Source organism: Cicer arietinum, chromosome 6 (assembly GCF_000331145.2).
Source record: "Cicer arietinum cultivar CDC Frontier isolate Library 1 chromosome 6, Cicar.CDCFrontier_v2.0, whole genome shotgun sequence".
NCBI lineage: Eukaryota > Viridiplantae > Streptophyta > Magnoliopsida > Fabales > Fabaceae > Cicer > Cicer arietinum.
In genome coordinates this window covers 14,906,332-14,920,338 of record NC_021165.2, presented here as the reverse complement: position 1 = coordinate 14,920,338, position 14,007 = coordinate 14,906,332, and the positions used below count along the sequence as shown (strand labels likewise).

At 28.5% G+C, this 14,007-nt stretch overlaps 1 protein-coding gene across 1 annotated transcript; it reads right to left on the bottom strand.

Annotated features, from left to right (window-relative positions):
* Positions 1–9,117: 9,117 nt before the first annotated feature.
* On the bottom strand, positions 9,118–13,654 carry LOC101510826 (internal alternative NAD(P)H-ubiquinone oxidoreductase A2, mitochondrial-like). The gene is made up of 9 exons (XM_004504931.3): positions 13,466–13,654; positions 11,778–12,424; positions 11,133–11,346; positions 10,813–10,973; positions 10,655–10,720; positions 10,397–10,560; positions 10,189–10,303; positions 9,721–9,900; positions 9,118–9,576 (listed from the first exon to the last, which is right to left on the bottom strand). Exons 2-9 carry the CDS (start codon positions 12,372–12,374, stop codon positions 9,424–9,426), a joined length of 1,650 nt encoding a protein of 549 aa, XP_004504988.1. The 5' UTR covers positions 12,375–12,424; positions 13,466–13,654; the 3' UTR covers positions 9,118–9,423.
* Positions 13,655–14,007: the final 353 nt, after the last annotated feature.

Genomic DNA, 14,007 nt, shown 5'->3' with positions numbered 1-14,007 from the left:
TTATTTTCATTTTATCCTTTTCTTAAAACAAATAACTGTGTCACCACTCACCCACGTTCTCGTCACCTTCTTTTGTTTTTATTTTTATGAAATCTTATTATTTTTATTCCGGGCTGTTTTCATTTTCTCCTTTACCAATTACCATCATAAATTGACAATACATATATAATACAAATGGTTATTATAATCTACCGCCCCCGTTTAGAGATATATAACAACACCAATGATCATCATAATTTAGAGCAAAACAGTATTATATTTTTTATGAAAACTAGGTTCTATTCCTTACCATTTGTTCTTGGTTTACTTTTGTTTTTCTTGTTCCTCATTCATTGTATGCGTATGCTTTTTTAGCAATTTTTATTTTATAAACTTTCTTATCTAAAAAGCAATAATTGTTTATTTATTAAATATAAAAAGTTAATTATAAATATACTTTTATGTCTTTTATATTTATAAAAATTAAATTTATTAAATATTTTAATTGATTAAAATTTTAATTATAAGTTATCAGTTATTTGCTAACTTTTCAGCTATAAAGTAGTTTTTCAACTATTAATTAGCTTATAAATTCATTTTACCAATAAACTTATAAGCTACTCTAATAAACTATAAACTAACTTATTGTCATTATCAAAGATAGTTGTTGGCACTCTTTGATAATCTCAATAAACTAGTTTATAGCTTATTAAACTACCTTATAAATTTGTTGAATTAAATGAGATGTATTTAGTAAATAAATTTTTCTCACAAACTTATAGGTTATTCTAATACGCTATTTCAAGTAACGTTTGAGTTTATAGCTTATAGATTTTTATATTTTCTTCCATTTATAACATCATTAATTTGTTTTTATTGATTTATATATATATAAAGAGGAGTACTATTGCTTCTACATAACACATCCATTCTTTTAATCCTTGCCAAAAAAATTCACAACAAAAAATTTAACTTCATGTATGCCAAAAAGTCTTTGTCACATAACACAATTGATAAAGGCATGCATGAATAAAGTTTGACTGAATTTCTTTAATTCATTGTTAAAATAACTCATAAAATCTTTCATCTGACAAAAAATTCATAAAGTTAAATTTACTTTTTATGTCAAATTGTAAACCATAAAATGAATTATTTTTTACGATTGTTATTTATACACATGAGGTTTGTGAAGTTTTTAGAAAACTATTCAAATTTATGTTTATATTGTAATGAAAAAAAGTAACTGATGTACTAAAAAAATGAATTCCATGTTTTATTTTATTTTATTTTATTTCAGATTTTTGTTATATTTTTTGGATTTTCTACCACAAAAGTCATAAATGAGATAAATATAATAAAATAAAGAAAAGAGTAAACATGAGAGAAATATCACGTAAATTGAGCAATCACATAGAGAGGAGCAGAAGTCGAGGAGAAATGTGAAAGCTATAAGATAACATCAACTAATTAACGACATGGAAAAAAAACACATAAAAAATAAAGTGTAACGACAATGAGAATAAGAAAACATAAGAAATAAAGTGAAGTAGAAAAATAAATTGAGTATAAAAAACATAATTGAATAAAATAATAGGCAAAAGATTGGATAAAAATATTACATTTTTTATTATTTTAAATTAAATAATCATGTCATTTTATATTATTAAAAATTAAATTTATCAAATACTTTAATTTTAATTGATTAATTTTTCACTATATATCGTCGATTATTAACTATAAACTGGCTTTTTAGTTATTGGTCGCATTTTCACTTATCGACTAGTTTATAACTTAATTCTACCAAAGGAATCCTTTGTTGTATCTTATTTGATAGAAGTTATAAAACAAATCATTTGAGTAAAAGTTTTAATGATTGGACTTATCTTTTGAAAAGACTTAATGGGTATAGTGTGGTTGATGACTTACGGTGAAAAATCAATCACGATGAGACTATTAAAACTTCTAATTTTTATGGTGAAAATTACATTGGATTAATGTAATAATTAATAAATCACTGTGTTTCCAAATAAAAGCAATGAAGTGGTGCACGAATAAATTTTATGAGTGAATGAATGAATTAACTTACAAATTATATTTATCAAAAACATATAAATCTGATTAAGCAATAAATAAATTACTATTAAAATTGAAATTTATTATATTTGGATATGTAGGAGGTAGTTATCACCAGCAAGATATGGTGGGAATTTTAAGCTCATGAAGTGGGTTGCACCTGCTAGGATAGGAAGAGGCACACAATTAGATAATTAAATAATGCTTTGATTATATTATTATTATTGACAAGATTGGATTATATTATTAAAGTGTTAAATAATGTGATATTGGTGGGGGTAGGGTCATGAACTAAATTAAAGCACAAAACGACACCGGGGATACTCCAAAATAATAACCGCTTGTGTGACTTTAACCTTTTAAAAATGGGAGGAATTGTGCACGTGATTTTAATGCAAAGTACTCCTCCACACATGTGACATATCATCACAAGGTTTTTTTGGGTTACAATCACAAGTTTCATTATTTTATTATTTTTTTGTTGCTTAATAAGTTTCATTATTTTTTTGGAATTAAGTCGTTTAATTAAATCACATTATTTAAACTTAAACCCTGGCTGCTTGCTGGCCTTTAAATATAGCCGCCGGCATATGGGACCAGCATTATGTTGTCGTCTACTAAATACTATATGAAATTGATATTGATGTGCATGTGGTGATATTTCTGAATCGTTTCTAATTCTAGTTAATACTACTATCTAGTATCTATGACATATATTGATGCCATCTTGATAATAACAAACTAACAAAAATTATATTTAATGTGCAAAAATCAAATTAGTATATATACAATATATTCCTCTCTTTTCAAGGGGACTAGGGAACATGAGAGAAGAGAAGGACACATCAGACATGTTTAGTATAAAATGAAGGAGAAAATGAGATGATAAATATTTTAATTAAAAATAAAAATATATATAATTAGGTAAGAGGCAGAAATATTGACGATACAAGAAGAATTGAGTCAAATTCGAGGTGTCGCATAAAATGGGATTGAATCTAATTTCAAAAAACTAACTCAAAGGATGAGGATATTTAAACACATATATACTTCAAATACTTTGGAAACTTTAGTAATGTAGAACTACAATACAATTTCAATATTCACTCACGTTCAACATGAATTATGAACCTAATTTTCACATTGTCATCTTTAATCCAACTATAATACCGTATTAACATTGAAGATTGTAGAGAAAAAAAAAAAAGAGAGAAGATAGATGGAAAAATAAATTAAAAAAGGAAATTAACATAACTTAATATATAAAAGAATCAATATTTTTATTTATATGGATACGTAGACTCAATCTAAAATTAAAATAAATAAACTTTTGTTTTAACTTATACCTCTAAGATTGATTGATAAGTTTACTTAATGATTAAGTTAATTTGTCTTGCAATCAAGTCCTAGAAAGTAGAAACTACATGAGTATTTTCCTCATTCATCAATCTTTAGGGGATGAAATTAAAATACTTATGAAATCCTTTTAATGAAAATCTGGTGGACATCAATTGGCTCTGGTGGATATGATTAAAAATTCCAAAAAAGAAAAGATATTTTTTCATTAGAAAAAATTGATTTTTAATATGTAAATAATTTTAAAATGATAATTAAAAAAAGAGACAGAAATATATGTTGGATCTTATTCCCCTCACAATATATGATTGAGTAGAATCTTGACAATTGTCTTGTTTTACTTTTTCTGTTGGCGTTTGTTAATTATAATATTTATTGACCAAAGGGTTTGATCTAGTCGCCCAATATTCGCAGTTGATTTTCTCTATATTTTTATGTATTTTATATAATTAAAATCTGTACTAAAAATTGTCTCGGAATTGTTAGTTTAGTGATATCAATTTAACATTGTAATTTTAAAGGATATAAGTCGAATTCCGTATAGAATAGTGATAAATTGACCATTACTGTTATTATTAATAATAATTTGTCATTCCTCCATTTTTTTTCAAAAAAATCCATGCTAAAAATTGATTGTTGACCTTGTTAGTATATTACTACTATGAACAAACAATTGAGTAAAAAAACTGAACAAACAAGACTAGCTTATATTTTATGCATCGTAGATTTAGGTTTTTAACTCACTTCATTAATTTATGACCTGACCATACAAATGAATTGAAAAAAAAAATGCATGTCATCAATAAGAAGGTATAAACCTGCAAACTATAATGAAGATTTTCCAGTAGAACAGAGATATTCTTTAAATTCTAGGTACATTATAAATGTTGTTAGGTTGAATATCATATTTCAATTTCAAACCTAAAATTTTGAATTTGTGCGAGTTAATTATAGCAATATTTACTATCTCTTCTAAGACAAAAAATAAAGACGAAAATCAAAATGTTGAATATTATTCATCTATTCTACATATAAGACCTTTTCGTAAAAAATATTTTTTTGTCATTTTATATAATAAGATTCTTCAAATTACAAAAAACATAAATTCATTTTTCATAAAAATATCTCTAATTAAAGATAAAGAATTAAAATATCAGCTACCTCTCTATATTAAAATTTGATGAATAATTTCAAAATAAAGTTTATATCACTAATAAATTTAATGTCATAACTATTTTAAATTTTTATACATATGAAAGGAGTCTAACATAACATAAATAAGTTTGATTCTGGCGTTGAGCTTAGGGGGTCAATATCAAACCAAAAAAAAAAAAAACTCCATCCATCCATCCATTTAAATGATAACAAGGGCAGTATAGCTGGCAAAGAGTTGACCAAACAAAGCTGGCAAAAGAAAGCAGGGTCAAAATTGCCAACAAATATATATTTATATTTATAATTTTAACAAAGTTTTGGCAATTGAATTGAATATTCAAAAGATAACATTAATAATTTGAAGTTTTAGGTCAAGAGTCCGTATTCTAAAGGATAACTACTCAAAATTCTATATAAGTGGAAGTGTGAATGAAAAACAAAAAATATAGAGCTAACTAAAAGAGAAGCCTCTTGAGTCTTGAGTGGTGATTGAGTAAGAGTAGAGAGTAGAGAGGTTAAACACAAACTTGATCTTGAAAGAGTGAAGAATTAATTAAGATGAAGGCAAATATGGGAGTGGTGATGATCACAAGAAGGGAAATGATGTACCATAGTCATTTGTCCATTAACAAGAATAATATTTCTTGCCGTATGATCCCCAAAAGGGGCCAAGTCAAAGTGGGAATTGTGGTGGGCTTGTTTCATAGTGTTTCCTCCATCTTCTCCTCAAAATGTGTTCACTTAGCTTAACCCTTTCTTTTTACCCTTATCAAGGGACTAATGTTAGAGACTCCCCTCCAATTTGATAAGAAAATTATTATACATCATGATTGGAGTTGGAGGGGGCTTGTGAACTAACAACCTCTACAAATTAAGCTTCTTATTAGTTTGTTGTGAGCATTAAGGATATATAAATTGTAGTTTCTTTCTCTATTTCTTCTAATTGATTGATTCTTCTAACTTATAGATATTTTTATTTTTGGATTGATTTCTAATTTTTATTAGCTCACCTTAGCCACGAGCTAAAAAATAGAAATTGTTTAGTTGGATAAAAATCCACTAACTGAATTGGTGACAAGAGTAATTGGATCAATGTTTCTAGTAGTTAAATTTAAATTAACGCATTCGTAGTTCTTTGGTGTCTGCAATACAACAAAGTGGATTTGTGTTACTTTTTCTTTAAAAAAACAGAGCGAATTCGTGTCAAATAACTAAAAGACAAAAAAAATTGTTGTGTAAAATCATAATGAATTAGATCTTATAAATCGAAGGACTCACTTTATAGAATAAATTAATTTATATCAATCATTATTAATAAACCAAATATATATATATATATATATATATATATATATATATATATATATTATAGTTTATAATTTTAACAAAGTTTTGGCAATTGAATTGAATATTCAAAAGATAACATTAATAATTTGAAGTTTTAGGTCAAGAGTCCGTATTCTAAAGGATAACTACTCAAAATTCTATATAAGTGGAAGTGTGAATGAAAAACAAAAAATATAGAGCTAACTAAAAGAGAAGCCTCTTGAGTCTTGAGTGGTGATTGAGTAAGAGTAGAGAGTAGAGAGGTTAAACACAAACTTGATCTTGAAAGAGTGAAGAATTAATTAAGATGAAGGCAAATATGGGAGTGGTGATGATCACAAGAAGGGAAATGATGTACCATAGTCATTTGTCCATTAACAAGAATAATATTTCTTGCCGTATGATCCCCAAAAGGGGCCAAGTCAAAGTGGGAATTGTGGTGGGCTTGTTTCATAGTGTTTCCTCCATCTTCTCCTCAAAATGTGTTCACTTAGCTTAACCCTTTCTTTTTACCCTTATCAAGGGACTAATGTTAGAGACTCCCCTCCAATTTGATAAGAAAATTATTATACATCATGATTGGAGTTGGAGGGGGCTTGTGAACTAACAACCTCTACAAATTAAGCTTCTTATTAGTTTGTTGTGAGCATTAAGGATATATAAATTGTAGTTTCTTTCTCTATTTCTTCTAATTGATTGATTCTTCTAACTTATAGATATTTTTATTTTTGGATTGATTTCTAATTTTTATTAGCTCACCTTAGCCACGAGCTAAAAAATAGAAATTGTTTAGTTGGATAAAAATCCACTAACTGAATTGGTGACAAGAGTAATTGGATCAATGTTTCTAGTAGTTAAATTTAAATTAACGCATTCGTAGTTCTTTGGTGTCTGCAATACAACAAAGTGGATTTGTGTTACTTTTTCTTTAAAAAAACAGAGCGAATTCGTGTCAAATAACTAAAAGACAAAAAAAATTGTTGTGTAAAATCATAATGAATTAGATCTTATAAATCGAAGGACTCACTTTATAGAATAAATTAATTTATATCAATCATTATTAATAAACCAAATATATATATATATATATATATATATATATATATATATTATAGATAAATTAAGATACTCATTCTTGATTTTTTCTTCTTTTTATTTTACACTTTAGAAATTCAAATTTGTCAATAGAGACATCCCCAGTTCTAAAACTAAAATGGGATTCATAATAGGTAAGAACATTCACTCATTTCAATTACAATGCAATAATTATAAGAGTAACAATTTTTTTCATGGCAACTAATCTACCATATTGATTTTTGACTCAACTATTCTACCATATTGTTGTCATATCACTACGATGAGAAGTGAGAACAATTAAGCACGGTTCTTAACCAATATTTTGGAAACTGTATTGATTGTTGAACTAGCGAAGATATAGATTGAAAGTAAAATCATCTAAGTAAAATAATTTTTTTTAATTTTCAAATGATGTGATTGATAGTTATAAAATTCATGAAGAGATGTATAGTTATACTTTATACTAAGAGTTAAAAAGTACTTACTTTATTAACTCTTGCGCAAATGATCAATAATTTTTAATAAATATTATTGACTCTTGGATTGTAATATGGTTTACCGCACATAACCCTCCAAAACTCAAAAGTTCACTTAAACTGTATTCCAATGTGAGAAATGAACCAAACTAAAGTAGAGCAAAAAAAATCACATTAAATAGATCTCTAAAATAAAATAAAAAGAATTATTATCAGATCTCTGAAATAATATGTTTTTATTAGATCTTTATGTTACATTTGATTAATAATTGACCAACTGTAGTGTAACGGAAGGACATAATTAAAAAGATATATTAATTAAGAAACTAAATTACAATTTATTTTATAATATGACTTATTTAAAACTCTCTAAATATATTCTCTCCATCTCAAAATTTCAGCAAAAAATTAGATATTTAATCCCTTTTTTACTTGTATTATGAAATGGATGGAGTACTAATTAAATTTAGATTAATTTTTTTTTGTAAAATAAAGTGTAATATTACAAAAAAAAATTACATTTCAATATAAAATTATTTATTTAAACTATTAAAGTAAATTTGCAATTAATTATGATTGAAAAACAATTAAAAGAAATAGTACAATCATTTGCACCTAAAAATTATAATTTAATTTATAGTAAAAAAAAGTTATAACTTCATTTGTCAAAAAATTTATAAGCATCTATTATCTTGAACTTGATATTTTTTATTATATAAGTGTTATATTGACCTCTCATCGATATAAACTTTTCACTAAATTTATATTATTTGAGTAATTTGTAAAAAGAATAAATTAAGTGTTAATAAATAAGATGAATAAAATAAATAACCTATAAACTAAATATATTTTTTTTATTATATAAGTGTTATATTGACCTCTCATCAATATAAACATTTATCACATCTCATGACTCACGTATCAAAAAATCACCATACATCACCAACTCTACCTCATAATAATTTAAAACTCACCGATAACATACACCATCAATCTCTTCATTACATTGTGGTTAAAGTGACTTAAAAATGTATGTTTGTTGGTCTAAATCTGGGGATTGTACGTGAATTCAGTTCACGTACATTGTATTGCTACGTGAACTAAATTCACCTACGTTAAAAAAAAGTAAAAATCTCAGAATTTACACAATCTTAATTCACGTACACGTACGTGATTTAAGATTGCGTAATCAATGGAATTTGAAAATTCAACATCATCTCAGTATGTGTATGTGTACGTGTTTACGTGAACTGAGTTCACGTATATTTACTAAAATTCAGTACGTGAACTCAGTTAAACTTACGTGAATTGAAGTGAATTGAATTCACGTAAACTTACGTGAATTGAGTTCACGTAAATGTTAGCAAAATTCTAAAGGGTTGACGTTGATTGATGATGATTAATGATGATTGATGATGATTAATGGTAATTGATGATGATTGATGTAGATGATTAATGATGATGATGGTTAATGTTGAAGAAAATGAAGAAGAAGAATGTGTTGAATGAAGATGATGAAGATAGAATAAAAAAGAAGAAGATGGATTAGGTTAATGAAGAGGAAGAAAAAAAAGGGTAATTTGGAAATTATGATTTTTTTTTTAAAACATTTGAGGGGTGTGGATATTAAATTAGGTGGTGTTGGTAGCAAAATTGTTATACCAAATAATAAATGGAAGACAAAACATCTAATATATTATCTCCATTGTTGGAAAGAAAATGCTCTGTGTTAACAAAACACCTTCAATCACTTGACTTCTAGTGTCTACCCTTTATTTCTTCCTGTTCTTTACAATGAATTCAGAAAATAGGAAGAACAAATTGTGGATCCAACTTTTTTATACTATGGTATGATATAATTTAAGTTTTAAGGTGAAAATTCAGAAAAAGAACAAAAGAATACATAGGCTGATCAATCAACCAAAATAATGAGTTAACAAAGTGGATCGGTTTTGTAACTTTGCTGCAACTAAAAATCAACCTATATCCTGCTGTTGTCTCTGCCGAAGACAAAAGTGGTTCCCCAGTTTACTGCCACGTAAAACCTGTTCCTCCAGCTCAACACACGTGTAAGATATGCAGAACGCCACATCAGCCAGCTAAAAAAACCAGCAAGTGACAACCCATTTGCATCCTACAACCCAATATGTAACATGTTAGCACAAAATCATAAGCTATCTTTTGTTTTTGCTAGTAAATGATATGTTTCTTTTTATTTTAACTCCACACGGTGACTTAGATATAGTATCAGTGATGGAATTAGAAACTGTCATTGTACCTTGGACTGTCGTAGATCAACAAGTGCCTTATAGCCACCTACTGATGCCATGCTTCCTAGATGTTTATACACAAAAGGGTCACCAAGTTGGATGCCATTTGCAGATAAAGCCTTTCCGCCATTCTGTTTCCCAATTTTGTTGAACAACTCCACAAGGAACTTCCCTTGCCTTTCAGCAACCTGCATTCAGTGACCAGTGCATAAGAAAGTATACTCTTCATCAGTTCATATATAGGACATTGAAAACTATTGAATCTTTGCTTGTTTTCCAATAAAATCATTCCTACTTCTGTAGTACTATATATCTATAATGTCAAGTAATGCATATAGTACTACTCTCTAATGAGATTTTTCTCATTGGATTCAAGGACAACATAGATTAATGTAGGCTTAGCTTAGTTTAGATACTTTCTTGATCACTTATTCATATGAATTGGCAAAACATCATATTTAGACAATAAGGCTAACCTGAGCTAATGCTGGAAGCACAGGCCTTCCAGTTTGTTCAAGAAAACCAGCACAATCACCAAGGGCAAAGACATCTTCCACAGAGGGAACACGCATCCATTGATCAACACCAATTCTGTATCATTCAACAAAATAATTAATTAAATTAAAATCAAAGATAGAAAACGAACAAAAGATTGAAACATTTTTTTATTGTGGCTTCACATACCTTCCACCAGGTGAGCTTGGAAAATTCAGTTTTTTGACAAACTCAGAGGGACCAACCCCTGTGGACCATACCAAGAGACCATAAGGAACTTCAGTTCCATCACTCAAAATTAACTTTTGGGGATGCACCTCCTTCACAACACCCCTCATAAGACGAACTCCAGACTGATACAAATTTTGAATGTGCCTCATAAACTTGAAACTATATGGCTAATCATGACAAATTGATATGTACAGAATCAAAACTCAAAAGGTTTACCTTAGTTAAGTGCTTAATTGCATATTGCCTTAGGCTAACATCAAAGGATGACAGGATCTCATTTGCCTAATTATGAAAAAATTTAACACAATGGTTAAGTACACTAAAGTTTAACAACCTCTGCACAAAAAATAGAGTTCATTATATGAATTAGGCACCTCAATGAGTGTGACATGAATGTAATCTTTAACGTGAGTATATCGCTCACGAACATCACTCAAGATGAAATCACTCAATTCACCGCTAAATTCCACTCCTGTAGGGCCACCTCCAATAACCACACAGTGTAAGAGGCGTTTCTTTTCTTCTTCTGATGTGCCTGTTATAATGAAAAAGGTTTTTAGCTTAGGCTTAGACAAGAAAATGCAAAACTATTAATACAAATCAGGTGAATAGAATTAAAAATAAGTCATGTGCTACAACTTCAAGTGGTTCCTAGTGAAGAATAATAATAACAGAAAAGAAAAACTCAAAAAACCTGGATTTTCAGAAAGCATCAGATTAAGGAGAAGCCTCTTTCTAATTTCTTGAGCATGATTCACTTCACGAAGAAAAAAAGCATTTTCCTTTACTCCCTTGATACCAAAAGTTAAAGGTTTAGCTCCAGCTGCAATTACAAGCTTGTCATATGCAACTTTAAATTGGTAAGGCTCTCTAGACAGTCCACCATTAGAAGCTACCTCACAGTAAACCTGTTGAAATAGAGTAAAATTGACTAAGTCACTAAGCATTTCACTAAAAAAACATTGTACAGACACAAAGTCATTAGTCTATCAATATTTCACATTCAACAATTCCATAGCAATGTGTAGGATTGGTTTCACTTTCCGATGTGCTAAAATTGATTCCAAAGGCTTAGAATTAATTTAAACATGTTTTGATGTGCTCGAATAGAATTGATTTTTTCTTCAATTTTGTTGCTTTTGCCTCTAGAATTTATTTTTACCCACACATTTTTTTGTTCAAGTAACTTTAACATAAGTGTATTGTAAACATAAATCACTTTACATTCAAAATCATTTTTTGTCATTGCAAAACTAAACAATGTAACAATATAGTTTTTCTAATGTCAAACTTCAAAGCATGTAATAAAAAGAAAAGAAGGGTAATTAATTTTACTAACTTCATGTTTGTTTGTGTCAATGCCAGTGCAAGAAGCTAGAAAGAAATAGGAGTTAGGATCCTTTGATATTGCATCTTGTATTCTTCCAACAGGCTCAGCAACAGACCTGAATTCAAGTGTACCAACACATGTTGAAGCCAACAAAGGAGTGAAAACCATATGATTCCTTGGCGATATACACACAACATCATAAATCTTTGTGTCTAGTCCTTTAAGGAACCTACAAGCAGCCCAACCAGTACCAAGAACAACCACTCGAGGCTTTTCACCTGGTTTCGTTGCCTCTAGTCCTGCATATCTTATCTGATCATCTTCTAACTCTGACTCAGATTCCTCTTCAACTCTTTGTGCGTTAGCAGAAGCATGCTGATTGTATGGAGTTCCTGCTATCCCCCTCATTGAAAAATTCATGTAGTTCTGTTCCTTACTTCGTGAAATTTGTGAAAAGTTTCCATCTAGTTTGGAATCTAAATTGGAAAGTAAGGAGCATTTGGTTGTATATGTTCTCTCATTGAACATAATGTTTTCGTGGGCATAACTTCTAAAAGCACCGCCTGATTTTCTCAGGTTGCTTCTAGCAATCCTTGCCAAGGCCATTGTTAGAGAATCAGTTCTTGACGCAATGGTTTATACACTTTCTAAGATTTCTGAAAAGATCAAAATTCAAAAGCATTAGTAGTGCTTCCAAAGAATGGGATTTATTTACAAGAAATAACAAACTTGTACTATATATACAAAGTGGTTTGCAAATTGGTTGGTTCAGAACACAATTGAAGTTTGAGGGAAGCAAGGAAATCAAATTGGTTATGACAAGTTGAGGATCACCATTTCCAAGAATATGGGACATGAAAAAACAAAAGGTAATATAGCTTTGATCATCAGTTATTGGCAGTTACAAAGAATGAGTACTTCTGAAGTATAGAAACTCTAAACATGGTAACTGATTCTACAATATTCGATACACATAACTGGCATAATGTGTTTGACACACGTTTGAAATATGTTCACTTTTTAGGGGGAAAATAACTCTTAAAAACATGTTTGTCACAAATACCTTAATTTGAAAATTATAGACCTTGTTTCCTTTCTGAATATTTTTTTTTATCATTTTAATTTGTTAATAAGATGTTAAATGAACCATTGTAATGAAGAGAATGAAAACTAGTTAGTAATGATGCATTTATAAAAATAATTAAAGTCACATATGTAAACAAATGTTAAGTTAGAAAAGCTCTTTTTTTGGTGAAAACTTCAAAAAGCTCTTTTATTTCCTTGTTAGCATATAAATTTAATACAATTTAAAAAAAAAATACAAAATATTTTCAAAAACTGTCGTTATAAACCAGAAAATTGTGGTTTTCACTTGTGCACAGATGTCAAAAAACATTGGAATTAATGGAAACTCTTAATCTCAGATGCAAAATCAGCCTATGAAAATACACTATGAAATAAATTATGTTGAGAGTTGAGACCACTACAAGTTTAATTCGAGAAAAAAGAGCACAGAAATTAAGAGCAGCTTATTTAGCTAATCAGTACAATTGACATATGAACAAAAACAAATAAATATTTGCATTTATATATATTTTCAAGGAAACCAAGACAACAATAGTATAACATATAAATAGCTCTAAATATGAATGACATTATTTAATTGTTATTGTTATAGTTAAGAAAAGAAACTTAACCTATATTTTGTTTCCAGTTGAAGGATTGAAGAATATTTTCAGCCTTGCTTGGTAAACCAAATTGTGGTATAGTAGTATTAATTAGGTCGTAATAAGGGTTAAATGTGGTATGCGGTGGCTGCACCTACTATTTAACTCACCATTGCTTAGATGCATACTATTATTATTATTATTACACTTCGCGGACTTGAGACCCAAGAAATTAGGGTGTTCTAGAAGCTGCCTTATTTGCCTCTTGATTCTTTCCAAAAAATATAGTGTAAAAATTTATATATATATGAATTGTGTGTTAAAAAAAGTAAGTAATTTATAAATTAACTAATTAATTAATATTTACTATTCTGTAAGTTATTTGCGCGTTTTAGAGGAAATGAAACGGTAGCGTTTGTCTAGATACAAAGACGATGATGTCAATGTTTGATGGCTTTTCATGGTTAAGAAAATGAGAGTTGAGACTGTGTCATTCCAATTTTGACTAAAGCAAAGAAACTTCCATTTTTTTAAGCACGTAAATTGGATGCAGATAGGAAGCAAATAATGTG